Source organism: Stylophora pistillata, chromosome 4, assembly GCF_964205215.1.
Source record: "Stylophora pistillata chromosome 4, jaStyPist1.2, whole genome shotgun sequence".
Classification (NCBI taxonomy): domain Eukaryota; kingdom Metazoa; phylum Cnidaria; class Anthozoa; order Scleractinia; family Pocilloporidae; genus Stylophora; species Stylophora pistillata.
The window spans coordinates 18148230-18167893 of record NC_142522.1 but is presented as its reverse complement, the minus strand read 5'-3'; the positions used below and the strand labels follow the sequence as shown (position 1 = coordinate 18167893).

Here is a 19664-nt window from a genome sequence, read left to right as displayed (position 1 = left end):
ATACACATATACGTCTCATAACCGCAGTTCACACATATGTTTCATATGTTTGTTGTTGTTTGATTTATCATCTACGGGTTTATATCGAATTAATTTGATGACCTGCTCCCAGTTAGCTTGTTAGCTCAATTGGTAGAGCGCTGCACTAGTATCGCAGAGGTCAGTGGTTCGAATCCCGTACAGGCCTGAAATTTTTTTTCAGGTCTGATTTTCACTATTGCTCAAATAGTGCTTTACTGCAAAGGATCGTTCACATATACGTCTCATAACCGCAGTTCACACATATGTTTCATATGTTTGTTGTTGTTTGATTTATCATCTACGGGTTTATATCGAATTAATTTGATGACCTGCTCCCAGTTGGCTTGTTAGCTCTATTGGTAGAGCGCTGCACTAGTATCGCAGAGGTCAGTGGTTCGAATCCCGTACAGGCCTGAAATTTTTTTTTCAGGTCTGATTTTCACTATTGCTCAAATAGTGCTTTACTGCGAAGGATCGTTCACATATAAGAATAAGGAAGCTTGCTAATTAAAAATACATATCTGACAACTATTAGTCAAGGGGATGACAATGATTTTAAGAACAAATCACCAACTGTAATTTGGAGCAAAATCAATGCAGTAGTGGCCTACTATCAATAATCAATTAAAAGTTGCTCGAATAGTGGGAACAAACATACAGAAAGCTCCTCCAAGGTAGTCTACTGTAAGAGAGAAAACTTGTGCAAGGCAGTACTCCTTCACAGCTCCATCTCCCATGTTGTTGTCTAACACAGAGCAATTTGCCAAGAAACCTGGTCTTGTTGAATTTCTTAATAATGTTGCTTGATAGAATTCTTGAGGTATGGCCACAACTTCAACAGGTGTAAAATCAACCACTGATGTAGGATAAGTGATGTTGACCAACAGAGACCCAGCCAGAGACCTTTCTCCAAGTACTTCAGAGAGATTTTGGTAACATTGCTGTGCACAGCTGTCCAGAGAGATAGCTACTGAGCTAGATTCCAAACTTATCACAACAGTAACTCTTACTCTGCTGGTATAAGAAAGGACGAGGGTAAATAAACCAGTGGAGTTTACTCCATGAATGATATTCATTGATGCTGACCAGGTCTTGTTGCCCTAGAATAAACAGACAGTACAAATGGTTTATTATCTTCTATATTTTTCATGTTTTCTGTTGTAAGAGAACCTCTTATTCTGCAGTTAAGCAAATGTTTTGCTCTTGGTGGTTAAAAGTGTCGTGGCTCAATTTATCAACAGATTAACAGTGAGATTAACAAGGAAGGAAAGGAAATATTTTTAACTTCTTAAAGCACTCAATCTAAACAAAATTGTAAAAAGTTATAGATGGAGGCTTCTACCCAAGTTTTTATGCTGGATTAATTCATACAATTTCTGTTCTTACCAGAGGCATTTTAGGAATAATGTATTCAAAATAAATTAGCAAATAAAGAAATACCTGTTGAGAGGCAGAAATATGATATCCATGACTTCGGATGAAGTGCAGAGTTGGAAAGTAAAATCCATCTTCAGGACTGAAAGAAACAGAAGAAGAGAACTTATATTACTCATACAGTATTTGCTGATTATATTTCATGATTAACAGGTAGTTACATGTATTGACCTGATCACAGTGACTAGTTAAACAATGACGAGCATATAAAGTAATTGTGTATTGAAAAAAATAACTTAATATATAGTTAATATTCTTATCATTACTCAAATGAGTATAATTAAAAACCAATGTCAAACAATCAAAAGTCCTTAACTTTTAAACCAATTCCTGGTTTTAAATTCTTGAGACATGTACAGTAACTAATGGTTTCAAGATCACATCCACCAAACACCTTAGCCATGATCATTTCTCGATTTAATGCACAGTCCTAATAGGATGTTCATCCTAAGTTGGGCATTCAGAGGCACCTTGAACATTTCAATCCAAATCTGTACTCTATACAAGGGGCTTAAGGTATATAACATGATATAATGGATATACACCTAGTTGCTACAACGTTGTCATAGAAAAAAGCAAAAAGCAAAAGCCAAATAGGAATTAATTAGCCATGTGATTTACAATTGCATATTTTAATCATTTAACAATTATATATTTTTATAAGAAGTCAATCACAATAACAAGACATAATTCTGTAATTCCATGATTAGACTGATACCAAGAAACTGAAGCATGTGTGTTGTTAATGTTGCAAGCAATGATAATTAAATGCTAATTAATTCATATTTGGCTTTTTGCTTTTTTCTATGACAACCTTATTGCAATTAGGTGTATCTACATGTAAATATATAATAAATAATGTCTTCACTGCAGGTGTGAATGTTATATGGTACATCAAGTTTACTTAAAAATCAATCTGTGATCACCAATACACAAGCAAAATTATAAAAAGGTCAAAGGACTAGCTGTTTTTTGTCGTTGTATTCCAGTTTTTTTAATCATTTTAAAAGATAGCATCCTTTTCACTAATTGCATCACCAGTCAGAGCTTCCTTGTACAAGTTGAAGTTAATTTTTGTTTCCAGTGAATTTTTTCACTTCACTAATTTAGTTTTTCCAAACCTGTCACATTTCCGCTGAGTAACATTGGCTTTGCATTTACACTGGCCAGATGCCTTGTTACACACAGATCCATAAGCTCCACCAATATCACAATCACATTCTACACACAAATCAACAAAAAAATAAATTTAAACTGTGTCTGATAACACTAAATAACAATTTTGATTCATCCTAAATTATTAGACTTGCAATCACTGTAATTATCATTACTAATCAACATCAAGAGGAAGAAAATATGCAACAGCTAGTTGGTCTCCCTTTAATTCCAGCACAAAACTGTTGCAAAAATTAACAATTAACCGAACAGTTCCATTGTCTGTCAATGAGCATTAATTAGAAAAATTGTAATAAGAGGTGAGAAAATTCTAAGAGCACAACAAACCTATGAATATATATTACCATCATAATAACAAACATGTCATGAATTGAACTAAAACAATTTCAATTAAATCCAATAGTTAACAATACATGATTGATCACCTGTACATCCATTAGCATTATCCTTGTGTAGGTCATAGTATGTATCTTTGCAATGCATACAATGCTTTCCTTCCACGTTTTTCTTACAAGTGCAATGGCCACTTGGACCTGGCTCACATACATTAGAACCATTTATTGTACCAGGGGTGTGACACGTACATTCTATAATACAAACAAAATGAACAATCTCATTAATTTTTATTGATAGGATGGTCACAGTCAGCTCACCCAAAAAAAGACAGTTTAATTCTTTTTTTATTGGCTATATATAAGCTGATTCACATATACAAATGTATACTAAGCAATTACTGTACTGGCTGCAGGAATAGCAGAACCAACATGCATGTAAAATGCATGCAAGATGGTAGATTTACACACAATTTATGTGCATGTTACATGTGCATTAAATTTTACACGAGCTTTTACATACGCCTTAAATAACATGCAAATTGCACAAAATTAGCTTGTAAATTGCATGCAATATAGCAGATTTACCTGCATGAAAAGCACAATGCTGCTAATTATTCCTGTGGCCTGTATCGTATTTACGAAAGAGGAGGTGGCTAGTGGTGGATATTTACCAAGCTGTAGAGTGGCAGGGTAAAACTATACCCACCACTAGCCACCAACATTAAAGGTGAACAGTTGTTCTAAAACACAAGACTCATTTATGCCTACAATGATTACATTATTTTCGGGTGCAAATCCCATGCAAGTTGTGTGGAGATGAATAGCAAAGGATGTTTGGAGTTTGAGTTGCTGATCAGAGGACAAATTCAATACTTAACATATCAACTGCTTAATTGCATTAGCAAACAAGGGGTCTTTGCACGATATGGCAGCACCTGCAGGCAAGATGAAGTCAATCCTGCTTTCTGATTGGCTACCCGAGCAGGCAAGATGGGCCCATCTTGCCCACTTGGGATGCCTGCATTGATTCTGTGCATGAAAAAATTGAATTAGAACTACGTTCACAATTCTTGAACAATTTCAGCGATGGAAACGCAAAAAGCAGCAGAAGATTAAGTCAAAACAAAGGAAGTAGAAATGACTCTCATGACTTTGTTGTGCCGCAAACATAGTTGGCTTTCTTTCATTCATTCGTAATTCTTAATGAAGCGAAATCTTTTGCAAGATAATAAATCCTTTATTAACCAAGCTTGTTTGGTCAAGATACTTGGATATTAGCCTCATTCTCTTTTTGCATTTCTATGGACCAAGATGAAGTCTCAGTCCATAAAAATGCAAAAAAAAAAAAGACTCAGCCAATATCCAGCCATCTTGACCTCACGCTTGGTTAATAACGCTTATATACCCTTCTATTTGACAGTTACAGTTACTGTAACAATATCCTTTGATAAAGTTGGAGCATAGAACTTTACATATTAAACAGCACCTTGGACAACCCTAAACAAATTTATATTTAGATGTAAATGAATTTTGGAAAAAAAATGTCTTGCCTTGGCAACCAGAAGGATTTTCTGATGATAAATTAAAAAATCCAGGTTTGCATTGGTCACACTGCCTTCCAAAAGTGTTATTTTTGCAGACACAGCTACCTGGATCCTGAACAAAAATCACAGACAGCATTGGTATCATATCCAACAAAAGAATTGGCTAGTAAAGACTCTCAGAAAATAAATTCTGAATACAGCAATTTGGTTTTAACCCTCAAGTGAAAGTAGTAGTGAGAAGGACCCAAAAATTCCTGTAAGACAAGGTGGTGAGGTGCTTTTTTTTTTTTTTTTGTAAAACCAACATAGAAGCAGCAACCTTATCTCTATGCTTGTTGATCTGAAATCACGCCTGAGTTAACTTCATCACACTGCTACATTTCTATAATCATTTGATAACCAGATCATGGTTGACCAGTATTATAATTAAATTCACTCACCATTCCTGGGCGAGGAGGAACAGTATTCTCATCTCTCAAACAATCAAGATACAGCACTCCAGGCATGGTTGCATTTTTTGTTCCTGCTACACTACAATTACATTCTGCCAGGAGAAAAGTACACCAACTTTTAGACCCCAAAAATATTCAGAACCAGCACTTGGTGAACAAAAATCCTAAAATACGTCAGAGATGCAAATAACAGTAAATAAAATTAATGACCTTTGACAAATATAACTGTTTTCACCACTGACAGTTACTAAACATAACCATTAATGAGTACAACTTATCTTGAACCCCCCACTGACTGTAATTTTTAGTTTTAAATTCATAATTAAATACAACCAGCCATAAATAGGCTGCATATTTTTTTGTCAGTAAAAATCCTTAGTTTATAAATGGTATATTACTATAATACAAATCCCTGTTTCATTTAAGTATCATGTAAATAGACTGGTTGTAAAGATGACTCTGCCCAAAACCAATTTCAAAATCCCATTCAAAATCATTTAACGAGTCACTATCCCACAAATTTTCTTTAAATTAGTAAAGGATTGTGTATTTCATTAGAAAACTACTTCATGTGTTGATTGATGTTTCAAAAAATTATTCCTCAGCTACTAAAAGAAGAGATAAGACTTTGGCAACTGGAACTGTATAGTTTCTGCTAAAACATGTACAAGAAGACATCTCTGCAATTGAACATTTTAAAAAAATTCCCGAGAAGCACACCTCAGCTTCATCTTAAAGGAAAGAAGGGAGGTGGGGTGGTAAGGCTGTTTGAGTCTTGCATAAAGTATGCTTAAGAGCCAATCCATATTCCCCCATGCGGTTGACTTAAATTAAATCTCATATCTGGAGTTTAATATGAGTTCCACAAGCAAAATGACAATATGTCAGTGGAAGTACCTCGACAAGCATCTTTATCCCATTGTGATACATTTCTTGGTCTAAAGAAAAATGGCTTACACACTTCACAGTTAATTCCTTCAGTGTTGTCCTACAAAAATGGAATTATATGAATTCACTTTAAATCCCAGTCAAATGTGATATATTCTTTATATACACCATCAGCAACAAGTAAAACATTTGGTGCAATTAGGGGTACATGTTTTGATCATTAGTTGCTAATATATAGATTTAGCCAAGACTAAAAGCGGAGCTCGCATTTTTTTTCCTGCACGTCTCAAGGGCACAACTCCTTGCCTTATATACTGGGTAACTGTGTTGCTGTAATAGATTTGTGTGTGTGTTTTAGCTTAGTATTCTTCTATTTGTACTATATAAGGGTGTGTGTGTGTGTGTGTGTGTGTGTTTTTTCTATTTTTCTTATTATTTTCCTATTTTTTTCTTAATTTCTATTTTGTATGTAAATGTAAGAAAATGCTTTGAATAAATTTATCAAAAAAACAACAACAACAACAACAACAATGCCTTGCCCCGGCCAAGACTCAAACCCGGGTCATCTGACTCGGAGCCCAGTCCACTGACCACTGTACTACTGGACAGAACCATGGCATTGGCGTACCTGTGGTGCAGTTGACTGTGCATGCTAAAAGTAGTACATGTACAGATGCCCATACAGTCATAAGTCCAAATTTTTTTGGCTTGATGGGTTACTACTACCATTTTGTATAATTATGGGGCTTCACTGCACGCACTGCGCATGCTGCGAGCTCCACCATTAAAATAAAATCTTTCATCCTTGTAAACACATCAGTTGTAGCCAGCAGTTCTGCCTACAACCAGTATTCGGTTGCAAATTCATAATTTTTTTCACAAGTTAAACTAACTGGAAGCTTTATGGTAAGGAAAGTATAGGTAAAATAAGGATTACCTGACAATTTTGACAGACACCTCCACCAGAATAGTTTCCATGGATGTCTAAACTCCTATTCATCTGAGCTACTGTCTCGTTGTAAACACACACTGCACTGTGGCTATGACAGTTACAAACTATATCAAATAAAAACCAAGGAAAGTAATAAAAAACTTGCTCTTGCAAAAGAAGTCTAAATCAGTTCTGAAATCTAAGAACCACTACTCTCTAATTTTTTAAAACCAGCTACAAATAAGTAAACTTGAAAACAAAATATAGCAAGATGCTATTTACTGAATTGCTCACACAAAAACTTAGTAGCCAAGGATGGTTGCTACTGTAACATATATTCTCCTCTAAGTTAAAGGGACTATGTCAAGCTGTGACTTTGCATCCTGGGTTCTTCTAATTCAAATCATAGGTGTCACATGTTTCTTGATTCTTAGTACCCATGCACAAGTGGTGACATAGCCCTTATACTCCCACAAAATAATGATTAACATGAAACTTCTCCCTATAAAATCAATACATTATCCCTCAAACAGGTAATGAGAATACTCAATCTTGTCAGGTAGAAGTTGTTATCCTGATCAAGCACCAAATTCTCATAACTAATTTACAAGAAAATGTGTTGCAGACAGAGGGGAGGATTAACAATCAGAACTTGGGAGTAGTTAGAGAGGAAATGAGTTATGCAAATGTTGTGAACATAGCCCCTTTAACTACCGTGTTTCAAAGAGAAGTAACAAGCATTCAGTAAATTATCAACTAAGGGACACTTTCTTAATATAACACCCTCCTTCTAAGGAATTGCTTAAAAAAAATGTATGATCACTTCTTACAGTAAATATACAATTGTAGGTGAGTTATTTTGGATCTTTGGAGTACCAAGGTAATTAACAGGAAAAAAACAGAAACATTTGACCATAACATGCAGAGCTAGGACACCTTCAATAACTTACGTTGGCATGCAGCATTCTCATCAGCCACAAGAGGGCCCTTGCTTCCTGGTTTCCATGGATACTGATTATAAGCAGGACAGCACCTGCCACAATCAATACCACATGCTCCCTCTTGGCAAACACACTCATTTTCTCCAAGTGTATCATTGAATTTACACTTCAATCCATCTCCTTGTCCATTGCATACACAGTAGGCTTCTACCTCTACTTCTCTCACAGCATAGTGATGCTAAGGTATGCATTCAAGAACAAAAATAGCAGTTAGCTTGAACAAATAGTATTCTAAAATATAATGATCAGTCTGAGGCAATTTATTCCACCTCTAATTCTTTGGCACATTGGCCAGTGCCAGGCCATATTACACATTTTATTTAAAATAATATCACAAAAACAAAAACAAAAAAAAAACAACAAAAAAACAAAACAATTGAGTAACTTAATTATTAGAATGCAACAATTTTTGTTCATACCCATCTAACAGCCAATGGATCAAAAATGCGAAAGAGTGACATGAACTGCAAACGTACATTGGTGACATTCATCCATTCCTGTGTCAAATAAAAATTACATTCATTTGTGTGTTCATTTGTTACTTTCCCTATCAAAAAAGCACTGTATCCAAAAGTATCTCATAATTGTGTCATGTGAAAGTGATAATAAAGGTCCATCTGATTTACACCTCCCTTACACTCAAAAGAACTCCTTCTCTTTAACCTGTTATTCACATGATCATTTCTTGTGAGGTACAATAAAAGGTTAAGTCTCCACTAACCAAAGTGGCCCATCCTGCCAGAACTTATACTAGTTTATCACATATAATATAAGATACTGATGAAGTACCAGGATTTTTCCTCTTACTAAAAATTATATCTTCATTGCATGCAGTGAAGATACTATAATTTATCTTTCATGTGAAAGGATAATTTTTTTTATTGGTGTTGCCATGGTTACTAACATGATTAGCCAATTACAAGAGAGCTTCCCTCTCAGGCAAAGTTGTGTTTTAGGTGGAAATTTCATCAGTATCTATAAAATAAACAGAACATTACACGGCCAGATGGGGATCATACGAATTTTATTTTTGCATGCTGAAAGTGTGTCTGACTCATTCGCTTTGCTTGCTCATGAGAGATACTGGGTACTTACAGCACTCGAAGATAAAATTCGTATCCCAGCGAGGCCATGTAAAATCCTCTATTTCCTTAGCATGAAATGACTAGGAGTATCGCTACCCCCCCCTGGATGGGATGCCAGTCCACTGAAGGTTAACCCCTGAAATTTCATTAGGCTTCCCTGACAATTTGCCGCCACCCATTTATACTCCTAGGTTGAGAGAAGCACCATAAAAGTGACACGGCCAGGTCTCGAGTGCAGATCTCTTTATCCAGAGTCTGGTAAACCAACGACTACACCACCAGCTCTCCCACTGTAGGGTAATCCTTATAGTAATTTAGGAACCAGAAAACATGATTTACAAGTTCTAAAACTTGACAGACTTGAAATTTTTCTGTGTAAATACCTATAATGATAATTATGTACTAAATTTTTTCCTTAGACTTTCCTTCTGCAGTAGCTCTGATATACTTTGAGAGTTTGACAGTCACTGTGTTGTTTGGACAAAATTCAATTCAATATAACAGCAGGATAACAATTCAATAGATCATCAGTTTAACAAACCAGCAGTTTATCAGAGGGATTGTTGACATCTCCTCTTGGTCCAACCACAAACAAAGACACCTGCCATGATGAAAACAGTACAATTAACCAAATGCAAAAGACGCTATTCAGTGATTGTGAGCTCAGGATAGCTAAAAATCACCTGATCACATGTAACAAAATGCATTTAAAAATTCTACTAGCATAATCTTATGGTCCTTACCTGAGTAACATATCTGAGTATCGATGTACAGATGACACTCTCTGTGATAATTTGCAATGTTTCCCTTTTTGTTTTAAGATTAATTTAAAGTAAATCCAATGTAGTGGGGAATGCCTTACACTATGTAGAGTGACAAATGGGTCATTTTACAGTTGTGTACTTAGTTGCCAAGCCTTTGATTCAGAGTGAGGCTGAAGGTGACCTTGTTGTGATAGAGACCTGTATCTAGTTAGCATAACAACAATTTGAAAGTGATTTACATTTGAAAGGAAGCAAGGTTTGTATCATAACAAGGTCACCCCTAGCCTCACTCCCATTCAAAGGCTTGGCAACCAAGCACACAACTGTAAAATGGACTATTGAAGACAATGTAACACAACCTTTCAACTAACACACCGTGAGGGTGAAAAGTCACAGACCATTTTCAGACTAGCTAGGTGCCTGTGCCCTTTTTGGTAATACAGCTGAATGCTGCTTTTTGTCAATACCTAAGAATGATAATCTGAGCACTGATTTGAATATATGAAAATCATATTATGTGTACTGCCATTTCATGAAATGTATAAAAGTGATCCTGGCAGTAATGAACCCTACTTATGAACTGACTTCTTGAAGCATAGCGTCAGTTATAGCGGAGCTTCTCTTTGGAACGATCTTCCTGAGGATATTCGCACTACAAAATCTCTACACACCTTCAAGAGAAGAATTGATGAATGACTCTCTGTATTGGGCTCCCACACAGATATGTAAACTAGTTAATAGAAAATTTTACTTAAGATGAATTTCATCTTTGTTTTCTATTGCCATACTGATATTTTTACCGTGTTTTAAATAAAGATTTCATTCACTCATAGTGGAAATACGGCCTGAAGAAAATTCAGGCTCATGTACAGTACACATACATGATTTTCATATATTCAAATTCATTGATCAATTTATCATTTTGATGGGTTTAATATGAACCAGCATAATGACCAACTCCCAGTTGGCTTGTTAGCTCAGTTGGTAGAGCACTGCACCTGTATTGCAGAGGTCATGGGTTCAAATCCCATGTAAGGGCCTGAATTTTCTTCAGGCCTTATTTCCACTACTACATAAGTAAGGTTCATTACTGCAAGGATCGCTTTCATACAATCTGAGCACTGTTGCTGAGCACGAATGCTACCTTCAGGAGTACAGTATTTGGGCACTGTTTCCTGCATGAAAATTTATCTCAACTATTTAACATATTTGCATGAAATCATGAAATAAGGATGAGACCATGTAATAAGGAAATGAGGGAAAGATATTGTGAGAGATGGATGGCAAATTTATTGACCTCAGCCACAATAAAAGAATATTTGAATGAAACTTTTAAAGAGTCAGACTGTCATCAAGCATCAAAAAATACCTGAGATAGAATCTTAATATAAGTTACTTACAACAACATTTCGATCCACAGATTCAGTTGGATAAACAGTGCAAAGGACTTGGTCTACTCTGACAGGATTAGATTGAAGTGGTCTGTTAAACTTTTCTTGACATTCATCAGCATTTGAAACAAAATAATGCCATGGTTGATAACTCTGACCATTATCACTGGACTTGTAGAAGACAAGTTGACCTGGTCGGTAATATTCCCCAAATTTTATCACCAACTTGTTGGCATAGTAAAACTGGTATTGAAGACAAAATCACACACACAAAAAAATTAATAACCAAGTATAGCAGCCACCCCTAGCCCTGTAACTTGTGCCTCAAAACTTGATTCTAGATTCTCAAAAACTTTGAGAATGAAATTTCAAGGTTGGATTGGAGACTGTTATTTCACACTTAAGGGTATTGTATATTCTAAGTCACCATCTTGCCAATAGCAAAGGATTATCTGCACATGCCATAGTTTAAAATGCATTTCAGACCGAATTGCAGAAAGGAACGATACAAATACTTGATAGGCTAGGTCAAGGTTCGCACATTTTTTATTGCACAGAACTCCATGGCTTCCTATTCCATCGGGTACTTATTGGAAGATGTAGAAAAAACTTTCAAAAAGTTCAGGTAAAATGAAGAAGTTGTACAGTACGCTATTCTTAGAGAGGGACTAAACAAAGCTAAGGTTCGATCGGTATTCTTAAGTACTTGACGTGTTCGATCCCCATCACTGACGGAAAAAAGCAACATCATCCACAAAAACAAATTTTATCGATATGTATCAGTACAATAATAACAAATGTAGTGAAAATAAATGACAAAAAAAATAAATTTTACCTAAATTAAATAACTTACTTAATTTGCTACTACAGCTGCAGATGTTTGTCTGTTAACATCGATCGATGCCGACGACAACGGTATAATTTAGCCGATCGATTTTTTTCTTATCTTGGCCGATCGAATCAATATGAACATATCGGATACCCCAGACATTGTGGATCGGATCTCGTAATATCTTAAATTTGTAACTTAACGTAAAATCAGCGTTTAATTTATATACGATACAGGATCCAACAATAAGCACAGCAGTTTGTAAGGTAAATAGACTCATTAAACTATCAACTCGATACAAAAAAGAAATACACAGAAATTAACAAATTAGTGTCTGCTGCAGCTAACTGCAAAAGCCACAAGCAAGGGTTTCCCGGCTACAACCTTTAGTGACCGAGGAATCTAATTTGAATTTAACGGTATGTGTCAGAATCAAGGCGAAAGAATGATGCACCACATTAAATTTGCCATGATTCACCCAAATGTACTTCTTTCTAACAGAAATTCGATCGAGCGCAACGAAATTATCCTGTGAAGAAACCAGACGTTCTTAGCTGCGAATTACGATTCCAGCTTTGCATCGCTCTATATATGGCAACTGATCAATATCGACGTAAATTACACGTACTTACTAAACTCATATCATACCTTCTGATATTCTCCCCGCAAATCAATTGTGATGGACACTTTATCAATAGAGGCCGATGACTGCCACCACGTTTCATATTTTCCATCTACCATGTTCGAGGCATTGTGCGATTGGATCGGATCGCTTGCATCGCAATTAGACTTTATCCTATTTCTGGGTGATTTTTGTCTTTCCACAACACTGTAAAACGTTTCTGGCGGCGTACCACAAGTTGAGTTTGCAGTGATATGTCTGTTACGAGCTGCATTAGCCGCCCAAGTTACTCCTGCGAAATGGATGGCAGCAAATAATATCGAAATCAAGGCAGTTGACCATATCGCCATCTTGAAGTTTTGGCGTTTTGATCTTTAAGTTGGAGACGCTTGTCCGCTGCTAAGGAAATGGAATTTGATAGGTACATAAATTATGCAAATTAATTTTTGAGCATTAGTCCAACGGTTCGTCATTGATTTGTTTGCCTTGGTAGATCATTAACTGAAATATTGAATTCTTGCTTTATTATAAGTAGCCATTTATTTTAGAGCAAAAAATTTCCAAAGATGGAAGGGTTCCAAAAAAGAGTATGCGCAATCTGGGAAGCGCATTTTCTGCTGCAGGAAATGGGTGAGAGCCTGGAGAGAATAGGAATAAATCAGTCGTGCTTGACCTTCCTCGGCCTCGTTGACTCAGTCGTGCCGGAATTCGAATTATTTGTAAGATGACCAGTGCAGGGGTCTTGGGCTGGCTTGATTTTGCCCACTTTTTGTCAGGAGAAAATTATAATCCATAATAAAATCAAATAACTTGGCCAGTGAACATTAGAGAAGGACACCTCACTAAAGCTCTTTGCTGCTCCCTAAGGGAAGTTGACTCGGGAGGTATCGGAAGCTTAAAAGTGTGTATGGAAAGGGATTATGAAATTCGCATGGGAACTTCCCTTTCTGTCGCCTTTTTTTCTGATGGTTTGGACAAGCGGGAGATTAAGAAATATGGGTACAAGAATAGTGGCGCTTTTAAGCAACTTTATTTTTAGCTCGTTTTCTTGAGAAATCATAAAGACAGTGTTTCACTTGTAAAGAGTTCTTTTCGGACTGAAAAGCAGCATCTTTGAGCTACTGAAAACGCTCTCCCCGTCCTGATTCATGAGCCTTTAACCAAATATCGCCAGCTTCTGAATAGTTAGGCCTTTTTTCTAACCACGGAGATTTTTAGAAGTCTCTCGAGACAAAAAAATTAATCGTTTTAACAAAAAGGAACTAAAAAGGTTCTGCCTTGCTTTGTGTCAGTTTAAGTGGCAGTCACGTCTTCTAATAACCAAGGATGATCCATCACCTCAGTCAGAGTAATTCTTTCTCTAACACTGGTTGACAACATCTTTTTGATCAAGTCTTTGGCCTGAAAAGAAAAAGGACGAAAAAAACAAAGAAAGCTGGAGATCACTCTGTTGTGATAGTGATGATGCGTAATTCGAGGAAGTTTTAATCTGGGAAGATTCTATTCTGGAGTTTTTGGACGGGGATTTAATTGCTCGTGACACTGATAGTTGCAGTGTCTGTATACAGTAACACGGTGGTAATGACATAGTTGCAGTGTCAGTATACAGTAACCCGGTGATAATGACATAGTTGCAGTGTCAGTACAAAGTAACACGGTGATAATGACACTGATAGTTGCAGTGTCAGTATACAGTAACACGGTGATAATGACATAGTTGCAGTGTCAGTATACAGTAACACAGTAATAATACACTGACAACTATGTCATTATCACTGTGTTACTGTATACTGACACTGCAACTATGTCATTATCACTGTGTTACTGTATACTGACACTGCAACTATGTCATTATCACTGTGTTACTGTATACTGACACTGCAACTATGTCATTATCACTGTGTTACTGTATACTGACACTGCAACTATGTGATACAATGACAACCACCTTGCCTACTATTCAGATTTGAACCTTGAAGCTTGGGTGGCATGTTTTCGGAACAGATAAATTATAAACCAGTACGATGACGAGACAATCTCATGATATATTATCTTGAGTAAGCCAATGCTACTACTGGCAGTAACATGTGCTGAATTGGGTAAATGACAGAAAGCTGATACAAAGGAGAGCAATTATTCCTATTAATCTGATAAATCTACTCTCCTTTTTTAATAAAACGCTTCTGGGTGCTCTTTTAATCTTAAAAGATTATAAAACAAGAGAAACGGATTTGGGGGGATTAGATGTTGGCGAGGGGGGGTTTGGATGATTTTTATTTTCGCCCTTACATGAAAAATCAACACGATTACTTTCATTCTTAAGTATTCCATCTTATAGCGATAAGGATTTGCTAGTTGCTACGTTGCACATTGAAGGCCCTTTCAAAGCGATACGTCATCGAATAAGAAGTAAAACGAAAAAATTTGATAAATAAAAAGCGGGCAAAAAGAATTTTAGAAGTAGTTACCTGATCAGAGAGACCGGAAGCCTGCGTGGGATATTCCAGTTTACCAGAAGTTGTTTCCTGTAAAAGAGTCTTTGGATCTGAGTCATCAAACGGAAAACGTCCACACACCAAGGTGTACAAAACAACCCCGAGACTCCAAACGTCACTAGCCATACCATCGTAAGGAATACCTAACAACAGAAAACACTTCTCGTTGAAATAAAACTGCAGGAATGAGTTTTAACGACGTCTTAAAAGGAAAACTTGAATATATCAACAAAGTTGAAATGGTAAATTGGCCACCGCTTTGATTATAAAAGCTGACGTTTCGAGCGTTAGCCCTTCGTCGGAGCTCCGACGAAGGGCTAACGCTCGAAACGTCAGCTTTTATAATCGTAACGGTGGCCAATTTACCATTTCAACTTTGTTGATATATTCAAATTATTTCGTTATCCCCACCGACACAGCCCAAACAGTTTCTTTAGAAACTATCAGCCTTTATTGAAAGGAAAACTGACTGTTTCTTTTTCACTCATCAAGCCACACTTGAGAATAGGAGTGCTAGATTGCAGTGCTAGATCATGCTAAACACGCCTTATTTGAGTAAGAAAAACTTTTTTTCGAAAATTGGGTTTAAGGAGGTAAAGCAAACACATCCGGCATTATTTGCAAGCACTAAAGCTGCCTAAAGCGCGGAAAAACGCGGGCGGCCAAGTCACGATTGGTTTTAATCTTGAAATTGATTGTTTGAAAGAATGGCACGAGTTTTTTTGGACCAATCTCAGAGCAAGTAAAGCGAGATCAAGTATAAAGGGGGTAAGTTTCCAAAAAATGTTTGGTGCTGCGTCGGTGGGGGTAACAAGGTAATTTTGGTTTTATCAACTGAGTTGATAATGTAAATTGGCCACCGCAAAGGGTTTAAAAGCTCACATTTCGAGCGATAGCCCTTTGTCAGAGCGAATGGGGGAATTGTGGGTTGTGTGTGTGTTTCTATGCAGAAAGTGGAGCTGCGCTATTGGTAGGAACATGGTGGCGAGAAAACAAAAGTAAATTAATGGAATGAAAGGCGTTCGTTGACACCTATGGGGTTAAGAGTGCCGATTTGATAGATAAACTTTTGTTCAAGAGTTTGCGGCATTCCGAGCTACCTAAATGCGAGGAATGGCCGCAGAATGCCATATGCTGCTTAGAATGTTTAGGTATATTAAAGTGTTTAGCGACTGGTTTTGATGCGTCCTTGTCATTCCTCTCTACGTCGCGAAGGTGTTCTCGGAACCGGTCGCCTAATCGTCTTCCTGTTTCGCCAATGTATATCTTATTGCAATAAGTGCGAGTTATGTCAATATCATCTGTTGCATAACTTGCACTTACTGCAATAAATTAATACAACTGTCCGATTACACTGTCAGATTACAACTCTACAGAATAATTAATGCAAAATAAAGCAGCTAATGCACTAAGCACATTTAAGGAAATTGTAATGGTTATGATTAATGAAGGAACTAGTGGAGCATATTCATCGATGGAATTACCTTGTAGTATCTCTGGAGCAACGTATGCATATGAGCCACAGAAAGTTCTACTTCGAGTTCTTTGATCCGTAGCTGCTCCAATGTAACGCGCGAAGCCAAAATCTGTAACAATCGGTTCATTTTCATCAGAGAGAAGAATATTTTCAAGCTTGAGGTCTCTGTGAGTCACGCCTGAAAGCATAAAATGTATCAACTCACTCAGAATCAAGTTTGCCGTGAGAGCAAGAAAACATTTCCAGGTTTCATTATTTACAAATTTTACAGATCGATGGATTTTCCCGCGAAGAAAAAAAACAAAAATTTCCAAAATTCCTTGTTTACATTCTACTCCTAGAATAGAAAATCGCAGATACTAGTTTCCGAAAAAATTCCAGTCATCTCGAAACGCTAAAATAATTCCACGCGATGCTTGGCAAAATCGCGAATACGCAAACTGAAACTCCCTCAAAATGTCCATGCCGCACGGCAATACAGGAGCAAAAGGAGTTCCAGGCAACATTACATGAAGAGTAATACACGAATACTCAATGTTTTGGTCTTTACACCCACCGTTTTTATGGCAATACAGAACACCATCCACGATTGATTTGAATAGAACCTTTGTCTCGTGTTCTGTTAGTTTGTGGCGTTTAAGTAGAAGAGACAGGAGATCACCCTTTGGAGCCAGTTCCATCACAATAAAGAATTTATCCTCTCCGTCAATCACATCAAATACTCGGATTACGTTCTTGTGGTTTAGCCATTTAAGAATCTCTATTTCTCTCTTCAAGAATCTGCTCTTTTTCCCATCAACATCCTTCAAAAATCGGGGAAAAGTGACAAAAATATTATTAAGACTGCGATGCTACATCCTTGAGGTTAGGGGGAAGTTGTATCGGCAAGCTTTGTACCACAGAGTTGCTGATAACCAGGAATATTCACCCAAAGAGGGATTTGATCCTCTACAGCTATTTCTTAGACCTCAGTAAATAGCGAGTTACTGATTGTCCTTAGACTGCATTTCAACCTCCATCGACCCTATCCCGGCAAATTTAACTCAACACTTCTACACTTTCTCACCGATATCTTTTAAATGCTGGAAGAATTTTTCGGCAGAATCGTGAACATTCAAAGTAGGGCCCCTTTAATGCTGACGGTCGTAACTTTCCCAGAAAAAGGAAAACGATTGATTAAACTTAGACTCTTATTAATCAGATAACTTATTGTCCATGAGATTAATTGTTTCATAATTTTTTCGAAGATAGTTGTTAAGATTAATCTATCAAATTTAACCGTTGTGACATGGTTTAGATTGTACCATCTGTTGATCACACTTTAACCAAAAAATATTCATATCAGAAAGAAGCGCGATAACATTCACTTGATTTATGCATATAAAAAAATTCATTGTATTATTTAAGCTTCTTGGACACATTTTGGAGTAAGATTTTCACTCCTTCGTAATGTCGGACTGTTGTTTAAAAGTTTTTCAGTCGAGTGAGAATACTTTTTTAACGCATTCGTTTGGACTGACTTGCGAGGCCACCGAAATGCTGTTCACTCTTATTTTAAGTATGGCAGCTCTCTTACCTCTTCCTTGTTGACAATCTTGATAGCGACCTCCCTTTTAGCGTTTATGGAGTAAGCTTTCCTAACATCTGCATAAGACCCTTGGCCTATGACCCGGCCAATGTCGTAACCGTAACCTCGCAGAAAAGCATTTTGATCCAAGTTGCTCTGAGCGCCACCTTCTTCTTTGTTTCTTAAAGGCGCCCTAAATGCCTCTAACAAAGGTTTAAATTTGGTGATGACATAAATGAATGGAAGAATAATACAACCAATCAGAACTGAGATGAACGCAAACCCAAACATATCCAGAGTTACTGGCCCGCGCGCAAGAGCGCATTTCGTACCAAGTACGTCACAAAGTTGCCGCACTAATTACAACAAAATGAGCCTTATCATGAGAAAAGAACGACCAAATTACAGATTTATGACCCAAGAAAATGATTTAATGAAGTTAATATGTGAAAATGCGGAGGGCAATACTTTTTTATAGTGCGTTGCTACAGAGTTAATAGAGGTTCCCTCTATTAACTCTGGTTGATAGACAGTCATTTCCGGTACGCAATATTGTCCCTCGAAATGACTCTTTTACCGTTGGCATCTAAACATAAATTAAAGAAAAAACTCAACCTGCTATCAGTAAACTAATCCTTGGAGGCCACTAGAAATTTTCGCAAATACTCTACTTTTTCGTAAAAATTCATAAGCCTTATCAGAATCATATAAACTCGACTGAGGTCACATGCTTCCCTTTCCATGATGCTGTTGTGATCTTTGCCTACTCCCGAGACCGCTCATTTACATACTTGCCATGGTGAAAGCCGCTGACTAAAATTGAGTTATCGCTTGCTCAGTAATCATACCCCGCGGAAAATGGCGGCCTTTTCCTCGGGGGATGATAGTGAAGATCCTCTTCCGAAATACGGATGGAGGGTTCATCTCGACAATGTATTTTCACATAAGCCTCAACCATGTTATATCCCTCGGTGGAGTCAGATACCAAGGCTAATAGGTCTAGGATGGAGGTATTAAACGTTTACGCAAAAGTTGTTTTTATTTTTTTGCAATAAGAACCGGCATAATTTTTTTTCTTTGTGTTGACGTCGTTTGATTTTAGGTTCATGAAGTACGCTACAAGAGAAAGAAAAAACGGCAGAGTTCCTTTCATAGACCCTTTCGCCACAAATCCTTGTCGTCAAGTTTACGGTAAGTGTTAATATCAGTAGTAGATTTCTTGTTTCAGGAGAATTTTCGAGAGCTGAAATGATCAATTGTGATATCAGTTCCTGGAAAGCAAGCTTTCAAGCGTTTAGATCATCCATTAATGTCTGTGACAATACACATTCATTGTCCGATCGTGGAGGGTCTCGTGGCACAAACCTTATCGTAATTGTCAAGTGTATCGTTTTTGTACTAAAATATAATTTAATTTTAAAACGGTGACATCTCCACGTACGCGTGACACAACGCTTTTCAGAAAAAAATACAATCGCATTATTAACCTCAACTTGCGAGCTTGCTTCTTTATTGAAATTCTCGAAGGAAAACACGCAGTTTCCATTGATTTCTTATTCATAGGATTTTACCTAATTTAATTATTAGCGAAAAAGTTAACGTTTAAAATGCCGCAAAGCGAATCAAGAACACGAAGGTTCTGACTTTTTTTA

The 19664-nt window shown here is 36.9% G+C and overlaps 3 protein-coding genes and 1 non-coding gene across 4 annotated transcripts in view; 2 read left to right on the top strand and 2 right to left on the bottom strand.

Moving 5' to 3' along the window:
* The window catches only part of LOC111324438 (laminin subunit alpha-like), a 44084-nt gene extending 31218 nt beyond the window's left edge, over positions 1 to 12866 (bottom strand). Inside the window, exons 1-13 of the mRNA XM_022927996.2 lie at positions 12500 to 12866; positions 11032 to 11265; positions 9409 to 9468; positions 8202 to 8279; positions 7732 to 7960; positions 6788 to 6906; positions 5860 to 5950; positions 4951 to 5054; positions 4517 to 4622; positions 3057 to 3218; positions 2577 to 2676; positions 1462 to 1537; positions 680 to 1121 (exon numbers count right to left, since the gene is read on the bottom strand). Coding sequence (XP_022783731.2) covers positions 680 to 1121; positions 1462 to 1537; positions 2577 to 2676; positions 3057 to 3218; positions 4517 to 4622; positions 4951 to 5054; positions 5860 to 5950; positions 6788 to 6906; positions 7732 to 7960; positions 8202 to 8279; positions 9409 to 9468; positions 11032 to 11265; positions 12500 to 12823 — 2125 coding nt within the window. The 5' untranslated portion in view covers positions 12824 to 12866. The remainder of the gene's footprint in view (positions 1 to 679; positions 1122 to 1461; positions 1538 to 2576; positions 2677 to 3056; positions 3219 to 4516; positions 4623 to 4950; positions 5055 to 5859; positions 5951 to 6787; positions 6907 to 7731; positions 7961 to 8201; positions 8280 to 9408; positions 9469 to 11031; positions 11266 to 12499) is intronic.
* Trnat-ugu (transfer RNA threonine (anticodon UGU)) lies at positions 10598 to 10672 on the top strand. The gene has a single exon. It is a non-coding gene; the product is annotated as a tRNA-Thr (tRNA).
* Positions 12867 to 13484: 618 nt separating the features above from the next.
* On the bottom strand, positions 13485 to 18460 carry LOC111324466 (testis-specific serine/threonine-protein kinase 3). The gene is made up of 5 exons (XM_022928030.2): positions 18022 to 18460; positions 17002 to 17248; positions 16453 to 16623; positions 14942 to 15111; positions 13485 to 13874 (listed from the first exon to the last, which is right to left on the bottom strand). Exons 1-5 carry the CDS (start codon positions 18301 to 18303, stop codon positions 13767 to 13769), a joined length of 978 nt encoding a protein of 325 aa, XP_022783765.1. The 5' UTR covers positions 18304 to 18460; the 3' UTR covers positions 13485 to 13766.
* Positions 18461 to 18842: 382 nt separating this feature from the next.
* The window catches only part of LOC111325352 (non-lysosomal glucosylceramidase), a 15708-nt gene continuing 14886 nt past the window's right edge, over positions 18843 to 19664 (top strand). Inside the window, exons 1-2 of the mRNA XM_022929163.2 lie at positions 18843 to 19022; positions 19115 to 19203. Coding sequence (XP_022784898.1) covers positions 18871 to 19022; positions 19115 to 19203 — 241 coding nt within the window. The 5' untranslated portion in view covers positions 18843 to 18870. The remainder of the gene's footprint in view (positions 19023 to 19114; positions 19204 to 19664) is intronic.

Excerpts from the sequence above, each read along its gene's own strand:
- LOC111324466 (XM_022928030.2), bottom strand. The coding sequence starts at position 18,303 with ATGTTTGGGTTTGCGTTCATCTCAGTTCTGATTGGTTGTATTATTCTT. Across the intron at positions 15,112-16,452 it reads TGCTCCAGAGATACTACAAG|GTATTCCTTACGATGGTATG; the intron begins GTAATTCCATCG and ends TTCTGTTGTTAG. Across the intron at positions 13,875-14,941 it reads CTTCCGGTCTCTCTGATCAG|GCCAAAGACTTGATCAAAAA; the intron begins GTAACTACTTCT and ends TTTTCTTTTCAG.